Raw genomic sequence first — 25982 nt, 5'->3', positions numbered from 1 at the left:
GTGGGGTCGTTTTAATCTCTTATGAAACCTTATTTTGAAGGAAGTTTTGGTTTATGGTTTCTTGCATTGATGATACTGTTTGTACACACATGCGACTCACAACTTTTATATAAAATAATTTATTTCTTGCTTTTTTTTTTTATTAACAATACAAAAATGTTTATATTTGGCTATTATATACAATCCCTGTTGTCACATTTCATGGAAAGAGTTCCTCATAACCGGATGAGTAGCTGCCGTGGAAGAAGCCGTCCCTTTAAACGTCTCCATTAACCTCTTGTTAAACGAACGTGAGACTGTTAATTCATCTTGTCAGTGCATTTCATTGTATGGTGGTGATGTTCATCTAATCAGGCAGCCCTGTGATCCTCAGCAGCATTCCTCGATCAGCAGCTCCCCTGAAGAGTACAGCTTCCTCCTGATGGCCCTGAAGCTGGATTTCAGCCTCAGGGGCCTGTGGGGCCGCGGTGATCCCCGAGGCTTCCCGCTCCTGAAGAGCTTCTGAACTTTGGGCCAAAGTCCGCTGGACTCCAGCCTCAACACCAAAGTCACATGGAAGGTTGGAACCAGGGTGGGATCCACTGCAATTCTATCCACCTCGCACAGTGATCCCTGGTCTCCCCTGTCCACACACAGCTCAATCAGCGCCCCCCTCAGGCCACAGGGTTCATTGACAGCTAAGTGCAGCAGTTCTTCACTGATGAGTTGCATGAGATTTTCAGGTATGAGGAGTTTGGAGCAGCACAGGAGGGGTGATGCGTTGTGGAGGCTCTCTGTGATGAGGGCCACGACCTCTGCAGCCAAGGTCTCCTCCGGAGGATAGCAGAAGAAATTGCTGTCTGAGTCTGAAAGGGACAAATCTGCCACAGAGCCTGAAAAAGAAAAGAAGCCCAGTTAAAAAAAATAATCATTCTCATTTAAGCAGAACGTTAACAATTTTAAGGCCCAACTCACCAGTTTCACTCCTGCAGAAGTGATCCGCAGCATCTCTGTGACTGAGTCCGTTCAGCTCAGTCAATCTCTGGAGCAGGTTGCTCCAGGAGAGCCGCTGGGAGCCCCGGTCCTCCGCTGGGGTGGGCGGAAAACTACCGTCCAGAGACTGACTGCAGGAAAATGACATCTGGAAACCAAACGGCCTTGATTGCAAATGAAATGGTGTAACAACAAAAAAAAAAGTGCAGAGGTATCTTCTTGCAGTCCCCACTCCTGCTCCTGAGTTGGACCAGCTGGAAAACACACTCCCCAACAATGGAACAAAGCTTTTAATACCCCCGCAGTGACGCCCCGCCCACTAAGTTTAGCAGCCAATGAGGTTCCAGCTCACGTCTTTTGCCCAACATCCGTGATGATGAAGCAAACCCCCACAATTCCGTCAAAGCGACCCCCAACACATAAAACTAAACAAATAGCAACATTTTGCTTATGACTTTATACATTTTAGTCCTAAAAAGTAAAAAAAAAAAAAAATATATAAATAATAGAAGCAGCTCGAGCGCCATTGTTAAACGGTGACACCCCTCAAGGGTTGAGCAAGAAAATGTGGAAAGGCCGGTAGTCGATTGTCTTCACACGTCCCGCACGTAGACTTTGTCTCTTTTGTTTTGATTTTTTGTTTAAGTTGCGAATAAGTTGAAATTGTTTTTGCCACATGTTCTTCACTCACGTTTAAACCTTCATCAACGCTCCTGAGTGACACATTGAAATACATAAACCAAAAATGAACTTTTAATAATTATTTTCCTTCATTACAGTTTTATTAAAATATGATGTGTTAGATCAATTCCAATCGTCATTTATGATAACAAAAGCAACGATTTTATGATTTGTATGATCCTACTTGACCTGAATATGTTTATTGCAGAGTCAGCATTATAGTTGTGGAAATTACTGGATGATGCTATACAATTATTTCCATTAAAAAAAAGAAGATGACTAAACTGTTGTTCATTTAACTAGAGAGTGAAACTCAAAGAATTGTGCCTCCTGACTTCTGGCACGTTTGCACCCAAACCCTCCTCCCCCTGCCTGGACCTTCCTTCCCCTAGGAAAAGAAAGAGGCTTAAGAGTTTTGTGTTTGCTTTAAGTCTAACTAAACCTATTCTTGATTTTTTTTAAACATACGACTGGTTTGGATTTAACCACTTTAATTGGAACATATTTGATGTAAAGTGAGGGGGAAACATTACGTCTATAGATGTTTTATTGCTTAAAGTATATTTATTTTTAAAATCAAATTTATTTTCTACATTTCCCCCTTTTTTTCTTTTTATTAATGAAGCTCTTCAGAGTAAATAAAAATTGGGTCGAATCAAAGTTTTGATTTATCATCCTTATTTAAATATAACCCTGATTATGCTGCTACTATTTGGCTTATTATTCTATAATACTACTTGTGAATAAAAAACAGTTAAAAGAATACGTTAAAGTAAAACTTATCATTATTATCGTTGTTGTTGTTGATATTCAAACTTAAAGTAAGCACGGATGCTTTATTAACATTTCTGCTGTCTAGTTTGAGTACCATTTTATGTCCACACGAGGGCGCTCCAGAACCAGCACGTGCCTGTTCCCACGACAGCAGCTTCTGTAGTGGGGTTTTTCCGAGTGAGTGTGTACTTTACACAGGGTAAGGGAGTTTTAACACTTCATTGATCCAAAAAAATCTTGAGAGTAGTTGCCTCTAATTCTTATTTCAATTGAGTAGTTTCAATAGTTTTCAAATAATTCACTCTAAAATTAAATTCAGTATTGTCATGAATAATGACAAAGGTACATTTCCAAGGGTTTTAACATAGAACAGTGAGACCAAATCAGTGATAGGAGCATTCATTTATAATTTTCAGATTTTTTTTGATAACTTAAAATAGACTTAGTCTTTTAATATAATGTCTTTTAGTATTTTTCCAGTGGCTTGATCCAAAGGTTATTGCAAGTGTTGGATGAATAGTGTAGTTTTTAACCTGTTCACAGTGGTTGAATGTGTTCATGGCTCATCATGTAGATGAGCCTCAGGCTCCTGTTACACTTTTTGAGAGGGAAAAATTACGTGCAAAATATCACACACACACAAAAAAAAGCTGAATGGAAAAAGAAAAAACTGTGGCAGGAGCTGTGTTTTACAAGTCAAACAGCCCTGAAAGAGCTGTAAGGCTGACTCGCCTCAGGCTATGTAATTCATGTATAATAGATCTACTACCAAATGGATTATTAAAGGATTTTTCCTTTTTCCGGGACGATTTCTCTTAATCAAAAGAACATTGAAATGAACTGTGAAGAAATGCCCTATTATATTGTTCAGGTACAGTTTGTTTTCGCAATTTAGCACAGAACAAAAAGAGCAATTATAATTTATTTAAGTGGGAAATGATTTATAATTACACCTGGATTAGCTTTCCTTTCCGTTGCATGCTGTGTTGAATATGCTTGAGGTGATTAATTCAGGAAGTGATAACAAGGCCCCTAGGCTGCTTTTTACAGCCAGTGACTATAGCAACAACATTGCTAAGAAACCAAAATAAACGCATCAATGAAAGAAAAAGAGCATTCCATCTGGGGCTTCCACATTTTCATATCTATGTCATGTCATCCCTGTTTGTTGGGAGACCCTTTAACTGTGAACAGAGGAGTGTTTTGAGGTTGCGTCACATGCAGCTGAAGCTGGGGCTGCGTTTCATCAAGGCTTTGATTTATTGCTTAAAGAAGCAGAAACAGACCTGCACTCCCAGAGGAGAAGGGACTGTGACGTTTGGCAAGTTTTTGCTGATGCAAACTCTCTTTATCAAAGAGTTAACACTGAACACACCATTTTCAAACAGCCTATCCTCCGAATACAAAAGTCTGTCTTCAGTTCTGGTTGATTTGTTTTGTTCAAAGTCTCTGCTGCAGAGCAAGATTGGCAGACAACGGAACTAAAATTAAGGATTAAACTATTGTAATTAAGATAGCAACATGCATTTAGAGATGTTGGTAACAGTAAAGTACAAAACTGTATGATTAGATCTATATGATGAGTACATCAACAAAACTACTTCAATGTTCATTTGCACAATATTACATCTTTTTAAACACATAAGTGGTGTAAAAGTTCATGGAGAAGTTGGTTAGTGTATGTCTGCATTACAAAAGCAAGTCTTCAAGATTAAAACCTTTTGTTTTATTAACTTAAATTGACTAAAATGATCGAGTAAAAGTATGCTGGAGATAACTATGCAGCATTTTACAATATTATTCATTGTCATTTTTATTTAAATTAAATAGAAACAAATTAAATTTAGCAAGAAGTTTTAAAAATACTCCTAAATTACTTCTAAAACACAATTGAAACACTTAAATTCAAACTTAATTCATTTGAAAAAATCTTTGTAATGATTGTTAAGACATTTCAGTTTAGATCAATGTCAGTGATCAGTGTGCAGCTATTGCTAACGTCACATATCAGTGACAAAAACAACATATACGGATTAGGAACAGAAAAACAGGACAGCACTTGAAAATGAATTTGTACGGAATTCAAGCACACAGTAATGAGTTTAAATTCTTAAAAGAAATGGAAAAATAGTGCAAAGTTAGCTTTTATGTTTGTTGCACTGTTTCCCACACCTTTGTGATTACTTGATGCAACTCCTTCCTGCAGTCTCTGCAGCCTTCTCCATGTTAGTCCTTACCGTGTTCCCACGGCCTGTGGCTCTAAAACTACTCAGCCATTCCTTTCCTCCCCTGTTCTCTGTGAAACAGTCGAAGACACCTGGCATGTTCCTGGCCTTCTCTGATGCCTGTTCTGCTATCAGTCAACATGCATGTGGGTCGGATCTTAGCTTGGCGTCCACATTGAGATCTAAAATGGAAAGCTCTAAATCAGCTTTTCCCCTTCATTTGGCTCGTTGTTCTTTATTTAATCAATGCTGCTTGCAGTGAAGACTCTGCAGCAGTTCCATTGGTACAGTCTTGAAATTGGGTCAGGGCATGACCTCTCAGTTGTTGTTTAAAGAAAGAAAACCAAAAAAATGTTCTATGTGGAGCTGCGCATTTTCTCTTTGGACTCCATTTCCTGCTTGACAATGTGGCATCAAAACATGCCTCCTTTGTAGTATACATTTTTTTTTGTGGGGGTAAATGTTCAGTTTGACCAACCTCATGTTACTATAATGTTGTCATGGTAACCTAGTTGTTTTCATCAGACAGTAGTGATGGTTCAACAGGCTGAAAAACACTTCTACCACTGATCAAATAAAGATGGCACCGCTTAATTCATGGTTTTAATTACATGCTAAGATTAAGAGTGTTGCTCTAAGGCTGAATGGTTAGACACGAGTTAAGTAGCCAGTCTCAATGCACCTCAAATGTTCATGAAACAAAGAACATCTTAAATATCTTAAAAGATCTTTTAAGATCTTAAATGATCTTTTTTAGATGTATCAGATTTATACAAAGATCTAGTTTGTGTCGTTTCCTAAATAAATTAGTAAATAAATCAGAAGCAAGACAATATAAAACTTCAAATTCCACTCTTATGGAGTCCTAAACGTTTCATTTGACTTCCTTTTGGTTTAATAGTAAAATGAATGCTGTATTGAAAAAATAAGTTTGTCACGTCATCGTTTCTTCAGGCAGAGGTAGAACATTTTCAAACGACGTAAAAATTGTGGAATATCAGCTTAATTCACCATACTCAGTTCCACATGTGGTAAAGTTACAGGGGAGTCCAAAAGCACCGCCCTCCTTTGTGAATCACCCCATGCATGTTTTTTTCTAAGTTGCCTCAGCATGCAGCCCATGAGCCTCCACCTACAAGAATAGATGAAGCTCAAATTATATTGTTATATGTGGCTGCATTAATGTCATATGGAGTTTAAACTCACATAAGTAAAGGCTTTGGAAGCACATTAGACATTAAGGGTCTGGACAAAAATAGCCTTTTGTTTACATTTGTATTCTTTAAAACATTTCCAGTGTGGTCAAATGAGCTAATATTAGAAATGTAAAATGTGAATTTCAGTGGTCCCTTTTCTTCAGCACCTTAAACAACTGACTATCCCTTTAATGAAAAAAAAATGAAAAAAAACAGAAGACAATTTTATTTGAATTGAAAAAGTGTCGCAGACAAAGGCGGTTAATTATTTAAGCTAAGAAAACAACATCTAAATAATCTATGATAGTTGTCCTAGTTTTGATGAGCACACTCCAAGTGATTTATCACTATGGCAACCGTGTCACCTTCATCCACTGAACATGTCAGTGTGATGAAGTAAATCGGCGATGTCTGAAAAAAAAAAACATTAACTAGGATTTGCCTTAAATTTTGTTTTTAACTTTAAACTCCTCCATGCTTCTGAAACTTTTTCAAAAACCACATTTCTTAAATAAAAAACTAAAACTTACCATACTGTTGTCATTTCTAAAACAAATTTATTACAACATGTAGCCTTAGTTTTTACTAATACATATTTAACTATTTTATGTAGGGTTGCTTTCTGCACTCCACCAAACCTGCAGGTTCGGTTTCTGCCTCACCCGTCCATGTGTTGAAGTCCCCTTGGGCAAGACACTCAACCCCATAACGTTCCTGGTTGCAATAGCTTGGCGCCAGTGTTCGGACTGTAACCGTGAAGCGCTTTGGGCCTTAAAGGAAGGTACGAGCTCCCTAAAAGTAAACACCATTTGCCATTTTTTACCACGTGAAAGCTTCCTATTTTCTTCAATGGTTGCTTCAATTCTCACGGTATTTCAGAGCAGTTACCGTTACATTTAGATCAAATGTCAAAGTCAAGTCAAGACTTAAAAAACCTACTTTTTTAGAAAACTCTACAAAGTAATGACTGAAACGTTTTACAAAGATGGTGATGATGATGATGATAATATTTTATTTCAGACATGTATACTTTAAAAAGGAAAGCTAGGTCAGGATGAACAACAAAACACAACAAATTGGTGACAGGGAGTGAGAAGAAGTAAAAAACCTTATACATACTCATCCCCATGCCCTACTTAAACGTATCACCACACCCATCCCACCCACAAGTATCATAGTCCTGTTCCCTCTCTAATGAGTATTCAGTTTCAGAAAAATACACGCACATAACTACACATATGTATAGATACATATACACATGGAAACATCTGACGCACATTTTTGTCATTTGGTTCCATTTAAAGCTTGTTCCTCACCACACCCATGGGCACTCCAATCAAATGTGTATTAATACATATTTACAGAAATAGGGCTGCACGGTGGTGCAGTGGTTAGCCCTCACACCTCACAATAAGAAAGCTCAAATCCCAGCTGGGACCTTTCTGTGTGGAGTTTGCATGTTCTCGCTGTCCATGCGTGTGTTTTCTCCGGGCACTCTGGCTTCCTCCCACAGTCGCACAAAAACATGCTTCATAGGTTAATTGAGGTCGTCACTAGGTGTGAGTGTGAGTGTGTAAGATTGTGTGGCCCTGCAACAAGCTGGTGACCTGTCCAGGGTGTACCCGGCCTTTGCCCAACAGTAGGCAGGCTAGGCTCTGTGACCCCAAAAGGGATAAAGCGGGTTATGAAAAATGGATGGATTTACAGATATATCACAGTTTATTTATTTGTATATATCTTTCAACAACCATATTTCTATATTTGTTCTTTAACTCATTTATGTTTGGACATTGTTATTCTGTTCCTCTCTTTAAGTCCAATCATGATTCAACCTCAAGACATCACTTAAAAAAAACATAACCTTCACCAACATTCAACCTTATATACTCATTCTTTTTTAATAATGATACGTCTATCCTTCTGTTTTGTAAAAAAAAAAAAGAAAAGATAAAAAGGTGGATTGAAACCATATCTGGTCACAGAGCAGCCTTTTGCCTGAAAGCGTTCACCCTACTATTCAATCTACAACCTTTTTGTTTTATCACACCCATAATAAGAACAGTCCACCCTAAAACAGCACAGCAGAAAAAATAATTGATAGCCTTTTAATTTTGTATGTATAATTTTCAGTTTTATTCACAGAATGAAAATATCCCATGTGTCCCAGTGTCACTGGTACTTAAATTGCCATCGAGCCTCCCTCAATCCCCCACCCCCAGCAGAAGGAGCATCCTATAGGCTAATCAGGTGGTGGTTTCAACCCAGTCTCAGCATCCGCTGCTTCCAGGAGGAGGACCACCGCCAGACAGCCGGAGCGCGAGCCGTTTTGATCCCGCCAACATGGTGAAAACGTCGGACATCGTGTGCCTTCTCGTCCCGCTGGTGATGCTTGCCAGGTCCAGCCTGCAGGCGCCGGAAGAGAAAAGCGGCAAGGAGGCGCAAAAAGCGGGGAATTTCATGGAAGACGAGCAGTGGCTGTCCACCATTTCACAGTACAGCCGCAAGATCAAGCACTGGAATCGCTTCAGAGATGTGAGTGTTGACTGAGAGAATGCGCTATCACGCTGCAAGATGCGCACTGGCGTCTGTAAGGAGCACCTTCATTAGCGCACACTTGGTGCACGACACCCTAAGAAAAGCTTTCTAATTTGTTTAAAGTGAGATTTAATCCGAAGTAGCATATTTATTATAAATTATAGCCAAGGCATGTAAAATATGAAAGAAAAAAAAACTGATTTTATTTTAATTTATGGAATAGTGTCACTGTGAATCAACCTTTATTATTCACGTTTTTTATTTATTTAGATATTGTTTTTGAGAAAAATGACACCATCATTGTACATTTTTGCTGATAACTCAAGGTTGGGATTATTAAAGTCAGAAGTGCTAATAAGAACTTTTACTAAATTCTGGTTAAATGTAAAAGTACTGAATCCATCTCATGAAGCACTCCAAACTAAAACCCTGTTTTCCTGTATGGATTCTTTGCAAATGTTCACAGACAAAAAGACCAAATCTGCTCTGCAGTGCCTAAGCTGGGTTACCTGAAATGTGTATCTCTCATCCTAAGAAATTGCACAAAGAAAAGCTTTAGGACAGAGGAGCATTGAGTGATTGGTGTGCATATGGATCTATTGAAAAGACTGAACTGGGTTACATGGATTGATTAAAGCCCGTGGGGCATGCCTGGTGATATATGGCTGTTGTCTGTGAGTGTATGGATGCAGTCCTGCCTCCAGCTCTTTGAAATGATTACTAATGATCCTGACAGGATTTGGACAGTGTACAGCAGTTGGATTAAGTTCCATTGTACTCTTGGTAATTGGGTTTAAATGATCCAGCGAGGTCTACTTCGACACGTGATGGGTCTCATTATTGGATCAGAAATGTGAGCAGCTGGACTGAGGTTGAAGATCCAAAAGACAAGCGAGGATGGGAAGGTTGGTGAGTCTTTTGGGGTCACTTTTAAACCCTACCCTGAAAACTCAATGAGGAAAATAGTAAAATTGTGTGAAATCTGACAACTACATCTCTTGTGTAGGGATTAGTTTTACTGTTATTACTTAAGAGCACAGTTTGTCCTTCAGTACACTTAGGGGGAAGTATTGAAAATTGTATGGAAAGATTAAGTCAGAATTATTGTGGGATTATAACTCTCTGGGTGCTACACTTTATTTGTTCTGATTCAGGCATGAATGACCTTCTGAATTAACCTCATCATAGTTGATGATATAAAAGGAAAAGAAAAATCCTGAAAACTAACATCCCGTCATGCACATTCCTTACCTGCTGTCACTTCCCTCAAATCAAAGCTACAACAAAACACCCTTTGTTGTCTCTTTCATGATGGTTCCTTCTAGGAGTGTGTGTTTGTTTCTGTGTGCGCACACAAAAGCATGCAGATATGGGGCTGTGTACACATATGCAAGTGCGTAAATGTGATTTAGTCGGGGCTGTTTCTGTGTGCGGCTTGTAGATTAAAGTGTGCTGATGATGAAGATGACAGGAAAAACATCAGAGAAGTGTGCCGCCAAACCTCCCCGGGGTATCGCCAATAGAAACCACTTTGATTCCAGCTTGCTGCCGTAGCAACAGCAGTCTCAGTGTTCTGCTGCTGAGACGTGGCTTGTTTCACTGGGAGTTTGATGGCTCTATTCCCTCACCAGTCCTGCTTCACGGGGGAAAGTGGAAGCATCTTTTAACAGCCACATCATTAAAACAGTGAACTTCAGCTACAAAAAAAAAAAAGCTAATGTTTTCCTCTCATTATTCTTAATGAAAGTTGCTCAATGTTAAAAGGAACCAGCATTTAATTGGCTGTGTTTCATGTTGGCCTTTGAGCTAAAAAAAAAAAAAAAACACAAAAAAAACAACAACAAGAAAATGAGCTATTCAGTCTCTAGAAACAATTTGGCTGATGCATAAATTACTGCCCATGACACAGTTATAGATAGTCAGTATATAAATTGATGTCGACTTTTACAATCCTCTGAGAGTTTATTGCCGCATATTATTAATCTTTCGGTGGGAAGCAATAATCAAAGCTGCAAACATGAAAGACTCCCCCTTTTTGCATGTAAGCACAGATGCACACAAACCCTTGCACACACCAAAAACTGTAGGCTGCAGAAAGTACACTGTAAATATTTCATGTTTATTCTTCTGCAGAATGTTAAGGCAGAATCAGGATAAGAGGATATTTCACTTCCAGTAAAAACAGCTCTCACACCTCAATTCAATCAATCTCACAGGAAGATGAGGCGATTGGATTTAACAGCGACAATCAACAAATAATGGGATGAGATACCTTCCATCCTTTAATCTGACAGGTGCAAGCAACATTTCATTACACTAATGCACCAAATCCTTGGGAAACAAAAAAGGTAAACTAGGGACAACAGTCTTTTTTTGATGTTTTCTGGGATGATAGACTTAAAGGGAATTTTTTTTTTTAAATATAAAGATGAAATTTTTCTTACTGTATTTGAAGAATTATATGAAACAGATTAAGTTAAGTTTGCAGTGGTGCTCCATTTTATGTCTACTCAAAAGAATGTCAAATATGTTTTTTAAAATCATTTTTGCTTTGTCTATTATTTACAGAAATGTAGAAATGACTGGAGGGAGTTTGTCTCTCCTCAGCCACTCACTTGCATTCTCAGTGTGGGTGATAATACCAAAATCTTGTTCTTTTGTTGTTTTTCTGGCATAACTCCTAAAAACAACCTCAGCAGTGGATTGCCTCTTTTTAAATAAACCAAACTGAAATAAAAATAAATGTTCTTTTTCCAAAGTGCATCAGCTGAAATCATTATGAACCATTTCCTATTTTGGTTCAAACGTTTGCAAAGTTGGATATCACTGGAAAGATTTTTATTAAAAAGTAGAGTCATATTTGAAAACTACGAACAGCCAGTAATAATTGTGACTTACTCTTAATGAAAATAAAACTCACAGTTATTTACATTTGCTGTGGATATTGAAAATGTTTTACTATAATTATGATTATATAATGATAAAAAAGCATACTATTAAAGAATTTAAAATTTTTAAACAAAGAAATGACCTATAAGAGTAATAGGTACAGTGGAAGGAAATAACATGTCTTAATGTAAACATTATTATCATATTTTTGCTCATCTTAGAAATTAGAAGACAGAGTCAGTCTTGTCGCAAGTGATAGCCAAATTTAAATAAATCTAAAAAAATCTGTTTTATAATAAACTCAGTCCTTTAAATTCTTAATTTTTGGATCAATTCATATCAGAAATTTGATGACAACATTTTATTTCATACAATCTGTTTTAAAAAAATTAACTTTTGTTGGTCATGAAATACAATTTTCTCATATTTATTGATTCAAAATGAACAAAGGAGGATTTTGAAATCATAGAATTATAACAACAAAATGCAAGTCTACAGTCATTATTGCATCAAAGAAGTAGATAAACTCCCAAAAAATGATAATAATGTTATTGCTTCTTGTAATTTTTCAGAGAACCTAATGCTGGTTTTCTCTGTTGATGGCATTCTTCCTGTATTCCAATGTTGAATCCCTATAAATGGTTCATTGTTTAAGGTGGGATCTTTCCCTTATCTCCCTCTGTGTCTGTGTTGGTAAAACCTTCTCCTACAAACAATCATGTTTAATCCATCCGGGTCCAATTCTTTCTGCACCTGTTCTCTGCTTGATTCAATTTTAATGAGCAGAAAACCTTCTCTGCCCCCCAAAAAACATCAGAACTCCCCATCGATGTCACTGGATTAAATATGTAGAGCGGTGAAAAGTGTTTGCTGCTGGTTCTGACAGGTCTCTCTGAGTCAGGTAACACCATTCCCTTTTCTTTAATGTATCATTGGCTCTGTTGCTCTTATTCACCAACTTCAGACCGGCAAAATTAGACGTCTTTGTTTCTGTGGGTTTGGACCTCTCTTTTATCACTGCATCATGGCACACAGAGAATAACTGTGGGTAACGGTATCTGTATTATCAGAGCCAAATACTCCATTAAAGACTGCCCAGACAAACAGTAAATTATCAGCACCAGCCCTTTGCGCAGTCTGGCAACAACTCTGTGGTGTGCCGTGATGTTAGGAGCAACTGCCACTGGTGCATTAATGCTATGAATGATAATAGCAGCTTATCAGAATTTCATTAGGCTACCTAGTCATGGTTTGCGCTGACATGATTCATTCCTTATCATACTCCAGATTCTTTTTGTAACTGAACATCCAGAGCTCTGTGGAATAGCAGATGGACTGCATATTAATCACATCCAACTGTTCTGGGATGGTCAGCGTGGTTGTTCAGGGCATAGATGAACTACCAGCTCTCTGTGGGGGGGGCGGCTTTGGCAGGCTCCCAGGGGTGTAGGTGGGCTGTAATTGAGTAGACTAAAAGAAATCGGCTTTCATCCTTCTGAATTGCTGCTGCTTTTAGAAAAAAAAAGAAGAAATAAAAAACAAGATCTGCCACTGCTGAAGGGCAGAGGAGTCATAAAGAGAAAGCATGAATGTCATCTTTTTTAAGAGGTGTAATTGTTTGCAATACTGAATTATTAGTTTATTTTATGCATGTGTGGGTGTGATAAAGCTACACACAGCGTAAAATGTTGCTGTTTTCTTATAATTGAAAGCCTTTCAAATGAAATTGCAATCACAGGTGAAGTGTTTTAAATGAAAAATTGAAAGATAAATTAAAAATAAAAATCCAACATATATCTATAAATGTTTAACATTCCTTCCGACAACAACCAGAAGTCTCTTTGTTGTCCATAAATACATACAGCCTTCGTGATATAGTTCATATTTGTTGTTTATGGTTTGTTTTTAACCTGAATTTATGGACAGGTTTTGTAAAGGCTCCCAGTATAGCAGCTTTCAGTGCTGTAAATTCCACTGGGCATAATCACAGCCGGTGTAGAACGAGTTCCTCCAGGAACTGATGCTGATACAAAAGGATTTGATTAGTACTATTGGGAGAAAACTGGCAGAAAATTGCAGCATAAATCAAATCATTTATGCTCCAGAGAGAGGACTTGCTGGGAAGGCATTAGCTGTAATCAGACTCGGGAAAATATACACAGAAGCAAACATTTATGGCATACAAAGATAGTTTCTGAGGGGATCACATGAACCAGAACTTAACATACTAGAAGACAGACTGTATGTATCAAGCATACAGTTAAGCCTGCACAATATATCGCAAATTTATCGTTATCGCAATATCTAGCTGTGCAATACTCATATCGCAAAAGATGGCAAAAATTGCAATAAATGGTTGCCTTAAATGTGCTAAAACAATCTTATGGCTGCTTGAAGTATTTAACGAATCAAATAAATCTATTTATGCATTTGACCAATCGGTTGGACGACTTCATGTTGTTAACCAATCAGATGGAGCCCTTTTAGGTTAGATGTTCGCCTCCTATTTAGATGCGGGTTAGCTCTTATTTAAATTAAGCAGTTGCAGTTAAATGGAAATTATGTTTTTGGTTGTTTTGCTATCTGTTCATGTATCGCAAGTGTTATAGTTATCGCAATATTATTTACTAATATCGCACATCGCAAATTTTCTTTATATCGTGCAGCCCTACATACAGTGTAGTGAATAGTGAATACTCTTTTATAGACCCTAAAATTAAAAAGTGCTTATATTAAACTGTGAAGTCTTAGAATGATGGCAATGAAAATGTGGATAAACATTTTTGTGATTCAAAGTCCCACTCAAATCATCAACAAAAATTCGGAGCAGTATTGAAGCTATCAAGTCGTACACTTTTGGGCCAAAAACCAGCTCGGACGAGGAATTCAAAGACGTACATGGACCTATTTGTTTACAAGTGGATGCAATACATATGGAGTGGAGCAGGGAGCTTATGACCCACTGATTGTAGCTTTTGTGTTACAAACAACATTTTTCATCCGCTCCTGATTCTCAATGAATTGAATAAAGAAATACTGAGAAATGCAAATTTGAGCTCACTTTTCTTTATATTTGTCCTTCATCATAAGAAAAATGCTACAAGTACGTGTCAAAACACCAAAAACACGAGTTTCTTTGGAGTGGGTCTTTAAGGAGGCTAACTAATCAATCTTGTCACCAATCTTTTAGACCACACTTGCATGATGCAGCAAGGTGCAGAAGCATATAAAGAAACAAACTCCATCTATGTAAAACATCCCAGGCCAATTAGGCTTCAGTGATGAGACAGGGTCCCCTCCAGATCTTGTTACTTTTGAAGTATCCTTTGACCGTCAAATATTTGAACGGCAAATGCAGAATTTGACAGATATCAGGAGGAAATCCCAGGAAGAGCTAAGGACCTTCTGATTATGGAGAAGTTTGTAGATGTCTGATGTTTCAACTGAGGTGCATTTGACCTTAGTAAGGTTTGGGTGGAAATGAGGAGCAAGAGGACAAGAGTATCTGAAATGCAGAATGACAGGGACGTAATGAATTTTGAGGAAGTGGATCTGAAAAATGAGGGGCTCAGAGAACACGTGGAGAAGGGTCACGGACAGCAGGGGTCTGGGAATTATGCAAGGCTAGGAGTGTGAGGGATGACAAGCACTAAAAAGATCAGAACGGTCCATATTTCATAGAATGAATGCAGATTTGGGGATCTTCCTCGCTGTGCGCCGAATCCTTCAGTTTGTGTGAATAAAGTTAAGAGGTCTTCAGAGACCCAGCTGATGGGAGGAGCCAGGTTTTAGGCTTATTTCTGTTTCTGATTCTCATTGTTTTAGACCCTCCCCATTTCAAATCACTGTCTGATTCCCTTCCTTCTTGTTGTCTTCACCTAGGCAACTCCATTGCTTCTCTATTGTACAAGTCAGTTTTTTCAGTCAAGCTTGGTGTCTTCACTGAAGTGTGAAGGTTTTCACTGTTTATGCCACATTCTCCTCTGAGCTGTAGTTTTTTTAAGTGTGAATTTTTACCCCTTTCATTTGTGTCTCTTTTGCGGGAGGGAGCCGGTTTAGCTCGTGCTGGTTTGCGGCGCCTTCTGTCCGTGAAACCAGGGTTCAAATACGGGCTGCTCCCTGTTCCCTTCTCTGCTTCTGTGTTGGTCCCAAGCCTGGTTGCTTTGAGAAGGTTGCGTCAGGAAGGCCATCCAACATTGCCAAGTTAACCATGCGACTTGTTCGCTGTGGCGACCCCTGATGGGAAAAGCCGAAAGAGACAGAGATTTGTGTCTCCTTTGCATGTTCTTCAAAACAACAACATAGGAATGTTTGATTTATTTGTTCTAAAAAACAATTTCTTCCTTATTAGACACAAAAAAAGTTTGTTGAAGGAGGAGAACTTTAAACGAGCTTTGTTTGGCAATGTTACTTGGGTAGTTTTAGGAGAAGATTTCAATTTGGGCAACTCTGACAACACGGTACAGGATAGATTTCCTTTCAGATCCTATCATGTTTTATTTGTTTGCATTGGTAGCTTTTTCTTAAAAGTTCTACACCTCTCTTGGATTGTGCTGCATTCTAAAATACTTTTTTTGTTTCCTAAAATAACTTTTTGCACTCATAATACTGGTTAATTCCTGGTTCAGGATGTGAGAAGATCAAGGCTTTAACTTTCTAGACTGAGGAAGGATAATCTCATCAAAATCTTCCTGGATTTGAAAATTACAACCTAAAAGAAGTAAAAAATTATTTTATACTTTTTTTTTTAATACAAAATGATGACAAGTCAAGAAAATATGCTATCTTTAAGTTCTTACTTTCAGAACTCAATTCAGTTTTGGGTCACAAACTGTAGGAAAAAAAAACAACATCAGCAGTTTTCTGACCCTTTTCATTATTTTTCCATATCTGAAAGTTGTGTGGATCCTTTTATTCCGTAAAGTCTTTTTTGTTCGTATTTAAACAGCTGAGGCTTAGCAGTAGCAAAAAATATATACTATCTAGAAAACTATGGACATTGTCCCCAAGCTAAGAAATTATATTGGGATGGCAATATTTTCTTGACAAGATTATTTTTCTTGCAAGACAAAAAGTTTGAGATCAGATCCAATCTTTGCTCTGCCACCCTTTACCAACCCTTTGTAGAAACAAAAGTTTTATATCTGGGATGTTTCGTAACCTACAGTCGCAATTTCAAATTTAAAGTGTTTCCTTTGAAGTTCAAAACTGCTTTTTTGTAACAACATCAAATTATCCAGTAATTCCTCTGGGAGCAAAGCAAAGATTGGATTAAAGGAAAACAGAAAAGTAGGTGTAATTAATCTGAGTAGAAAGGGAGTTTTTCCCTTCAAGTCATTAAGATGCACTAAAGCTTTATTTTGCCCTGTAATTTAGAATGGAAACATTTTGTTCTTGTTTGAATTTTTTTAATATGTTCACGCTCTGTTTAACATTTTATATACCTCCAAGGTCTGTACACGATCTAAACTACCTTTTATGCTGTGCCTCCACTCTGGAATACTGAAGCACAAGCTCAAAGCCCTGCAGTGTGCATGTTAAAAAAAAAGAAGCAGAAGCAGGCTTGCTTCATTTGTCCTGCAGCTTTGTGGGCACTGAAGATAAGAGAACATTTAAAAAGGTATTGTTAAAGGTTTGTTTTCATCTCAAGAATGTCACATGAGAAAGCAAATCCAAAAACCTACAAAAAGCAAGTGAGACCTTACAGAAGCGTTTAGGTAGGAGGAAGTGATACGATGCTGCATGTGGCATCGTATGCTGCACTGCAGAAAACCTCAGAACAGCATGACTTTTTATTTTTTACAGCAGTTGATGTTATATTAGTGCTGAAAGGATTTTAAAGGCCTTACATTTAGGGAGTTCTGTCTTACATCTTGTGTAAAATCCGCATCGGGAGTCTTCGATAGAGGGCCACATTTATTTTTTGTTGTTTTCTGTTGATGTTTTGCTGCGTACACAGAATTAAAATGATGTGTCTTGACTGAATTGTGTGAAGCTCTGCCTCTCTGTGCCCCTCATCTCTCATTAACTGCTCTCTGAAGTGGTTTTCCAATGTTGACAAAGATGTCAGGAAATAAGTAAAAAAATCATAATAATAATAAAAGCAGCCTTTAGCAGTAAAACAGTAACGCAGCCCTTTCATTGCCAAAGTCTGGGGGAAAATTCTAATGCATCAGTCTGACCTCGTGAGTACAGAGCTGCTCATCACTGAAGGTCCCCTCGACTGACTAGCTCTTACTTTACTTAAGTGACTCTCGACTTAGATGAGAAAAACATATGTGTGTGTGATATACCACCACAAAAACATCAGTGTTTCAACAAGGGCTAAGAGCCGCTTCATTTAAAGGCACGACGCAAAAATATTTCCACCAAAATCAAATCTTTTTCTCTTCAAGCACACATTTACCCAAAATGAGCCACATAATTAACAGCCAGAGGGGTGTTAAAATGCTGTTATTTTTTGTTTGTGCACGTTTTTATGCCAATGTGGCATAAAAGTGTGACAGTGAGTAAGGCTTACACCAATTTGCCCCCATTCCATCTTCCTGCATTTATTTCAAGCTCAGAAACATTTAGCCTTGTTTTCATTGTGTTTTGTTTTAGTCCGTCTAAGAATCCACTATACCTACAGGCTTAAACAGAAAAGTTTCAGTTTATTATATTGGTTTCCCTTAATTGTGCAGAAAGATTACCTGTTCAACCACTGGTTGCCATGGGAGCAAAAGGAAGAAGCACAATCCCCTCCTTGTATTTATTGACAGAATCACATCAGTGATGATGCTTAAGGACGTTTTGAGGTGTAGTGAGTTGGTTTATTTAATTTAGCTTGACTGTTCAATTTGACTTGTACATAATGTGTACTAATAGAAAATTATTTAAGTGTTGTTTTTTTTCTTTTTAAGGGGTGCATTATGACTCCTGGTTTGGTTATCTAACGTGTGCAAGAGATTTTACTTCCTTAATGGTGAAGTTCAATTGTCCCCTAACATGAGGCAAGCTATTTAAGGAGGCCTTCAGAAGTGGAGGGAAAGGTGTGCCCTTTGCACACCATAGTTGAAGTAAATAGAGAATTGTGATTCTTTGGGATGTGGAAGGAGTCAATTGCACCCCCCATGACTTTTTAAAGAAAAAAATGTAGATTTCATGTCAGATAAGGGTTTGAATATATATATTGAATATAGAACAGTCTGATATGGCTAGACAATTAAAGACAAAGAAGGCTGAGTTTTTTCTAATGTGAAGACAATGATTAGGCTATTTAAAATAAAGTGTGCAACTCCTTTGAACCAATACCACTGATTATTTTTCCCTTTTTATGAGTAGATCTGAAATCATTATTTGATTTGGCTCGCACTTCTTCACATAACCACTTGCTTTTCTTTTGTTTTCAATGATAATCCATCAGGTTATTGTAAAATCCCATCCGCATGTTAATCCTTTTTATGAAGATAAATTATTCAAAACAGTAGGTCATCTAGACTCCAACTGATTTTTTCCACATAAAGTCAGGTCCAGAGTAATCATGCTTTTATATAATTTTTCTGAAAAATGCAGAATAGTAGGATGAACAAGAGGACGCTGGCAATCGAGGTTTGGGTTAACCCTTCCTGTTTTTGTAAATGTCTCCAAATGCTGTTATTTCTCAGTTTGCTCTTCCAAGGAATTTTCCATCATTTCTTAAACAAGAAAAAGGAGGATAATTCATATCTCACTTTAACTATTTTCTTTAATAAACCGGAACAATTTTTCTTTTCAAAACTATCCCATTCGTCGACTTAAGTGAACGTCTAAATCTACTTCTCCCACACTTTCTCAGTTGTTGCCAGTTTTGGTGCGTACACCCTCAGAAAAGCAGGTAGTTGAAACTGCTGGGTATTATGACCGAGTGTTGCCCTGTCCCTGAACACGCCTCTTTGTCTGCTGTGGCCAGTCAGTGTGAGCTGCAGCCGTGAGCCTCATATACGGAATAATTTTCTGTCTGACTGACCCTTTTTCATGTAAATCAGCCTCTGTATTCGGAGATTGTTGTGAGCTCAGGCAGCAGTCATAAAATCAGTGACTGCTGGATAACACGCAGCCATTTCAGGCTAAATTTTACACTATTTGTTGTGTTTTGAATAGGAATTCAGCTGAAATAAATACAGAGAACACAGAATGTGGGAGAGAACGAGCATATGCTAAAGACCCTGTAAGCATTTTGTGCTTTCCTGTGAGTTGTAGATCTGAACCAATTTCTAATAAACTACGTTATTTCCTATAATATTTCAAGTATATCAGTGCAAGAATCAAATTTCTGTCAATCGTGACTAGATTTTATAGCTTTAGAATGGTGGGTCTGATCGTTTAAGCTAAGGCATAAAAGTATCTTTCTGAATGCCATGTGGCGTTCTGTTTTTCTGTAAATAAAGGATTTATTATTTTCTTAATGTTGCATGCAGGAGACATTTTCTTTTCCTGTAGGAAAATTCAAAACAAGAAAACAATTACCTGCTGTCTTTTGATTAAAGAAAAAGGCAGTCCTGCTGTTTGAAACAAAAAAAAAACAGACACTCAGGGGATTTTCTTTCAGAGGCTGCAGTCTTTTTCATTGTTTTAAATGCATTGAAGCTCTGTAAAGTTCATCGTGTGTTTGATGAATCTGCTCAAGGACAATATTAACAGCAATTGCAATAAAAGGTTGAGTGCGAAGCTTCATCCGTGCCTGACAGATCCCCACAGGAGTGTTTTTACACTGTCCTTTGTAACTGATGAGGCACTGATGCTCTGCGCTGTCGCTGTGAGCAAACTCCTCTGGGTAACCACGGCGAACATGGGGCGTCACTGACAGCTGACATTTACCCTGAAACGCCTGTCAGTCACACATATGACTTGTCAGATATAGACACCCACACACACATTTCAGTCCCTCGGCTGCTTTTTCTTTTATCAACCAACCGAACTCTCAGAATCTCTTCAGGGATCTCATTGACACTGTGAAGTTCCTCCTGAGCTGACAGCAGTTTTTTTTCATCCAGGTTGGGATTTTTCTCATCACAGATATCAGGGTTTGAGATCTTTTGAATTCACGGACCTTGGGTTAACACTCTGCCAGCTCTGTTGCAGAGGCAAGGCCTCACTGCTCTGTTTTTAAAGAAAGGAATTCTTCTGATATTATCAGTTTGATCACAGAGCTCCTGGATGCAGCTGAGTGTTTTTTTTTTTATCTCTCACCCCACTTTCTTTAATCATATTCGTGTTAAAAAAATGTCTGCTGTCTTATCACCAGGATTTTAGCCTGTGAACAAATCCCGGTGATGTAATCTCCCCCTGAATGGTCACCTTGCTCATGAAGCACTTTTGATCATTATTCCCCTGTAATACATTTTGTGCGGCCTCTCTTTTATAAAAAATAATTGATTTCCAGTCTTGTCAGCTCAGCAGGACAGTTTCCTTATCAACACTGGCAGGAGCACAAATACAGAAAGGTTGCTAAATAATGCAGGAGGCACGCCATTAATAAAAGAGACATGGGAGGCATCAGATTAATGGCTTGGTCATAATTTCTTTGAGGTCTTACCCAGCTAATACATGACTCCATCAGGCACAACAAGGTTGAAGTTCCTAACAGGCAATCATTCCAACCTGATAGGAGTGCATTCTCTGCTCATAGCTGAACTTGGCACTGCAGCAAGAAAGCGATAAAGTGGAGACCCCCGCCTCTAGTGGCAATATTTACTTCTGTGGGATAAAAGCACACGGGTCAGAGATGAATGTCCTGGCTTTCATGTGTGACTATTTTATTTTACTCGCCCGGTGAGGATTTATCGCCTTCCAGGGCGCCGCTTGACTCTCACTTCCAAAACAGTAAATGTTTGCAGCGACGAGGAAGTCATCGATAACGAGAATGTTGGCCAACAGGTAACTTGAAATGAGTTAGTATAACAGGCTCTCATCTCTTATAATTATATCTAAATGGTGTCTATTAAATAAAAGTTAGGTGTTTTATTTTATTTTATTTATTTGGAGTATTTTAAATGAAAATAGTGTTTTTAACATGTTCTTGTGGCATTTTTCCATCATGGAGAACAGAAAGAAATTTTTGATTAAAACTGCATTTCTGAATCTTTCTTTATTTGAATAAAACCTGTACGGCTGGATAGCTCCAATATTTTGTTGCACTGCTAATGTTAGGTTGGGGAAGTGAGGGGCTGTCAGCTAGTGGGAGAAAGTGTATAAACAAAGGGCTGATGGGAAATGAAGGGAGGCTTAAAATTTGATCAAGTTTTACCAAATTCTTCTCTAATTGTGTTTGTCTCTCCAAAGAAAATGTGTTTCTTGTGATCAAATGCAACTTTACATTTTGATGTCTTGGACTTAACTTTTTCCCTTTGACTGATATCAGCTCTTCCTTCTCTTTTCCGCTCTCATTTCGGCAGGAGGTCGAGGTCAGTTCCCTTCTATTTCTGTCTAATTCTCCTTCAGCTGCCTTTGTCCAATGACTACTTCATTTATGACTCATTTTCTCATCTTTTTGTGGGCCTTTATCTTTCCATCCATCAACTGTGACTCCCTCATTTTAATTAGGATTAATGTTCTCATAAAATAGGCAGAAAGGCAGAGCACTTAAAGGAACTGCTCTGCTGCAATATGTCTACCGTTCAGAGAGAAGGTGCACCTCCTGCTGGTTTTCATTCAGGACGGGAAGAAGGCATCGCATTTGTCTGCACCTGCTGTTGTTCACTCATCACACACTCATACACATTACACGTCACTGTGCGGTGATCATTTGAACTGCATTACATCTCCTCTGTAATGATACCCATATGTTATTCTATGTGAACTGCCATCAATAAAAAACTGCTTGCTCCTGCGTGGAGCCGCTAAGAGGCTGTTTGCTTTGTGTCCCTGCAGGATGATTATGTTCGGACCTGGGATGAAAATCAAAGCTCCAATGACAGTAAGTCAATTGAACTCACATTTTTTTTTTCAAGGTGGTTTCTTAAATAAAGTGGTGCTTTTTGGCATCTTTGTCTTTTTTGGGCACTTTTCATAGATCTGTGGAGAAAAGCTGGAGTTCAAATAGAGTTTTGACTAAAAGCTAGGATGGGTCTAAATAGGTTTATGGAAGTACGGTAATTTTGGACATCAATGAACTACACATTTAAAGGCCGTGTCCCACAGCCACTACATACATTTTGCACAATTTTCCACTTATGAAATTTCGGTCTTTCGTGATCTACATGATTCATAAGTGTTTATTGCCTTCGTCATTTGCCGATGTGTGCAGATGTCCGTTGGGGGTTTTGGACGACGGGTCTTTACGTGAATTCAGTTTTGAGCTGTTCAAAGCTCTTGGTGTGTTGAGAATACGCAGTATTCTATGTAGTATTTTACGTAGTTTATATACGATTACTATGTAAATCTTACGCAGTTGCACGTGATTTTTGCAAAATGCATACTCGAATTTGTGGTTTTTTTCACGTATGTCCTCGTATGTCTAACAAACTTTTCACGCATGTACCACAGATGTATAACTTTTATTTTGCGTATACGGCACACATACCGTGTTCAAATTACATAATTGACGCACAAATTTTGGGCCAGATTTGGCTTTTAAGTTGATTTGTGTTCTTTGCCTGGTTTATTGGACTTCTTCCTTCATTTAATGTAGTACATTTGTGATACATCTGTGAAAATGTCACATATAGACCAGAACTTTTGTCTCACTTTTTCCAGTTATATTCATGTACGACTAATTTTCATTCGTCCGATATGCGCAAAATGTACGCAGTGGCTGTATGACAGACATGGCCTTTACCTACAATGCAGAGTCAGATTCTAAGTTGTGAGTAAAACCATCAGGCAGGACTGGGTGTGGTTTGTGCTTCTTTTTTCTGGCAGCTTTTCACTCTGTTGCCAACAAACAGGTTGATTGTTTTTATTGCTAGAGTGGATTCGATTTTCTTGCCCCCAGGAGGAGCTAAACATTTGTCTTAACCCTCTGCTTCGTCCCTTTTCCCCTCCGTCTCCAGTCGAGCTGGAGCTGCTGAGGTCTCCACCTCCACTCCTGCTGCGACTGCAGCTTTAATTGTGTCTGTGCCAGATGAAGTCATGAGACATGTCCTCAACTATTGTGGCTTGATTTGCTGCTTAAATTAAGTCTGCCGAGTGGCAAAGTACATTAGTGCAATTTCAAAAGGCTTAATGAAGGACAAATTATGGTTTACAATGAAAGGGTAAAAGCATGAGAAAAGGAGAGCTTAAACGCTTTGATTTAGCGTTAATCGACTCACTTTACTGTAGCCCCATGCCAAGATTCATTTAGCTGGTGGGGGGCTACCTTTCTGAAAAAGCTAATGCCATTTAAATCTCAACAGATTTGAGATGTTCCTTGCTCCCATTGCTTAATAGTTTACCTGTAAGAACAGTGTTGGCCTGCCTGAACTGTTGAAACGTAAGCAATCAGTCTGATATAGTAACTGAGTGTCATAATGTAAACTATTACATGTCAAAAAAAAAACTTATGTGAACTGTGAAACCACCACAGCCAATGTACAAAGAATTCAACAGTTTGCAAATTAACATGATAAACTTTGTGGGCAGAATTGCTTTCTGCAAAAATATATGCTTAAAGGTTTTGATTTTTGCCTTTAAGGATTTCTCAGAAGGAGTACAGCAATTTTAATTTGAGACTTTTTGACTGCAAATTTTAGTGTAGCAAAGAGTAACAAAGAGCTTTTCAAATTCAAAACTGCTGGTTTCAAAGCAAGTTTCCTCATTTTAAAGTTATCTAACATTGATAGTTTTCTGTTATGCAAAACCTGACCTTAACAGTGGATGAATAAATCCTTATTTTCATAGAAAAAAAATGGTAAAAAGAGGTCTGTTTTACTGTTTTTTTTATTACATTGCAAAAACAGGCTCCTCAGAGCTAAGTCAAACATTCTTTCCCATTGGCACATTTCTTTTTAATAAGTAAAAAAGCAAAAACAATTTTTTTTATCAAGAATCTTTATTTTAATTGTTTTCTACAATTATTTACCCTTTTTTAATCAAGTAATGGCTATTGACAAACACTCTTATTAGACACAACCATTGATTTGCTGAATCACCAAATATGGATTTTTCCTTTCCAGTATTGGAGATCGACCAAGTATTCTGAAGCTTTGCATGAAACCTAATCATTATCAATAAAAGTTTCTGTTGATGTGTGAGAAAAGTAATCAGTGCTTTCATTTGATTGAGTTTAAAGCCTTTAATCTGTCTTTTTCTCCTTCCTTCCTTTCAACATGAACGTTCTATCTGCTATCATTGATCTCCCAGCCTCTATGAGTGGCCTAATGAAGCAGAGGAGGTAAAAAGAGAAGATTTGTCCCTCTGAGACACCACTAAATCAGTGTGATGTCTTTATTCCACAGCTCGGAGCCTGCAGGCTTCATTTCTCAGCCAGGCAGCCCACACCGCTGCAGTGCTGTGCAGAGGCAGACAGGGCTTTAGAACTGTCAACACTTCTAACACAGTGTTAGGGAGTCAACGCCAACAACAACACGCGATCTAAATTTGCATTCAGGCGGTGTAATGGCTGACTCCACTTAAGTCAGTCTGTGCGAAGTGAGGGAGAGGTCAAGGTAATTTGCAGTTGATTTCTGTAGTCGATTCATCAATCTGGCTGCTGATTGAATCAGCAAGCTCTTAAGACAGCAAACACTGCAGGCAAACACTTGTAATTTGGACTTGTAAGTGAAAATGAGTGTCCATGCACGGCCTCCGTCACAATGCTCTCAAAAGGCCTGCACCTTCTGCGCTCAGTTGTGTACATTGTGTGTACATCTCCAAGGCAGCCAGAAAAGCCAGGTGAATGGTGGGTAAAGATTTCTAGTGAAATCTCTGCTTCCAGATCAATGGCAGACAGCCAGGAGATAGGAGGACACGCTGAGGTTTAGGGTTTAAAGCCTCTTGAGGCTGTTCATTGATATTGTTGGTTGGGTTGCTACCACCAAAGTACTGGATTCCCAGCTTAAGGGGATTCAGCAGATCTGCTGCCTCTGTTGTTAAACTGCTGCACTCTTAATAGTTTGTTTGTACAAATGTTTTTGTTGTTTCTGCGGCATTCAATTATGCAATGGTGGTCAGCCTCCATTAACTAAATGGTTAATGGCATTTATAGTTAGTAGTAGTACCTTCTTAGAAGGCCCAATGTGCTTTACAGTCACAGTCCCATTTGCCCACATTTACACACTGATGGCAGTTCTGCTGCCTTACACTGGCGCCAACCTGTAACCACCAGGAGCAATGTATCTTGCCCAAAGACACTTTGACACATGGGCAGGAAGGGCGGTAACAGAATCTGCAGTCTTCCAATCAGGGGGGTCAACCGCTCTACCTCTGCACCACGACTGTGTAAGATCTGGCATAGGTGTAGCTTCTCTTGTCACTTCTTTTTGCAAATTTGTTCAGCATTTCACTCTCCAAAGTGGGTGTTTTTCCACCCTAATTATTAATTTGTGTCATATTTGATCATTAAAAACATTTTAATTCAAACAATTTTTGTGTCATGTTTTAGAGATCCTGTGCATTAATCTCCCCATTGTGGGATCAATAACGTTTTTTTTCTATTCTCTTCTATGATAAATTCTTCACTCATGGGTTTGTGTAGTTATTATTTTAAATTATATTTTATATTGTTGATTTACAGATTTTCATATGATCATATTAGTAGTTACATTCTATA

General features: G+C 38.2%; 2 protein-coding genes across 3 annotated transcripts in view; one reads left to right on the top strand and one right to left on the bottom strand.

Annotated features, from left to right (window-relative positions):
- Window positions 1–103: 103 nt before the first annotated feature.
- Window positions 104–1276, bottom strand: LOC101155791 (DNA damage-inducible transcript 4 protein). Its single transcript, XM_004077113.5, has 2 exons — window positions 955–1276; window positions 104–872 (listed from the first exon to the last, which is right to left on the bottom strand). The coding sequence occupies exons 1-2, from the start codon at window positions 1118–1120 to the stop codon at window positions 370–372; spliced, it is 669 nt and encodes a 222-aa protein (XP_004077161.1). The 5' UTR covers window positions 1121–1276; the 3' UTR covers window positions 104–369.
- Window positions 1277–8072: 6796 nt separating this feature from the next.
- Window positions 8073–25982, top strand: part of spock2 (SPARC (osteonectin), cwcv and kazal like domains proteoglycan 2) — a 29247-nt gene continuing 11337 nt past the window's right edge. Inside the window, exons 1-2 of one of the 2 annotated variants that reach the window (XM_078931861.1) lie at window positions 8073–8380; window positions 22163–22208. In XM_078931861.1, coding sequence (XP_078787987.1) covers window positions 8189–8380; window positions 22163–22208 — 238 coding nt within the window. In that variant the 5' untranslated portion in view covers window positions 8073–8188. The remainder of the gene's footprint in view (window positions 8381–22162; window positions 22209–25982) is intronic. The other variant, XM_004077112.5, reaches the window with a different exon arrangement.

Source organism: Oryzias latipes, chromosome 15 (assembly GCF_053564925.1).
Source record: "Oryzias latipes strain Hd-rR chromosome 15, Olatipes_Hd-rR_3.1".
Lineage (NCBI taxonomy): Eukaryota > Metazoa > Chordata > Actinopteri > Beloniformes > Adrianichthyidae > Oryzias > Oryzias latipes.
This window is presented reverse-complemented; position numbering and strand designations above follow the sequence as displayed.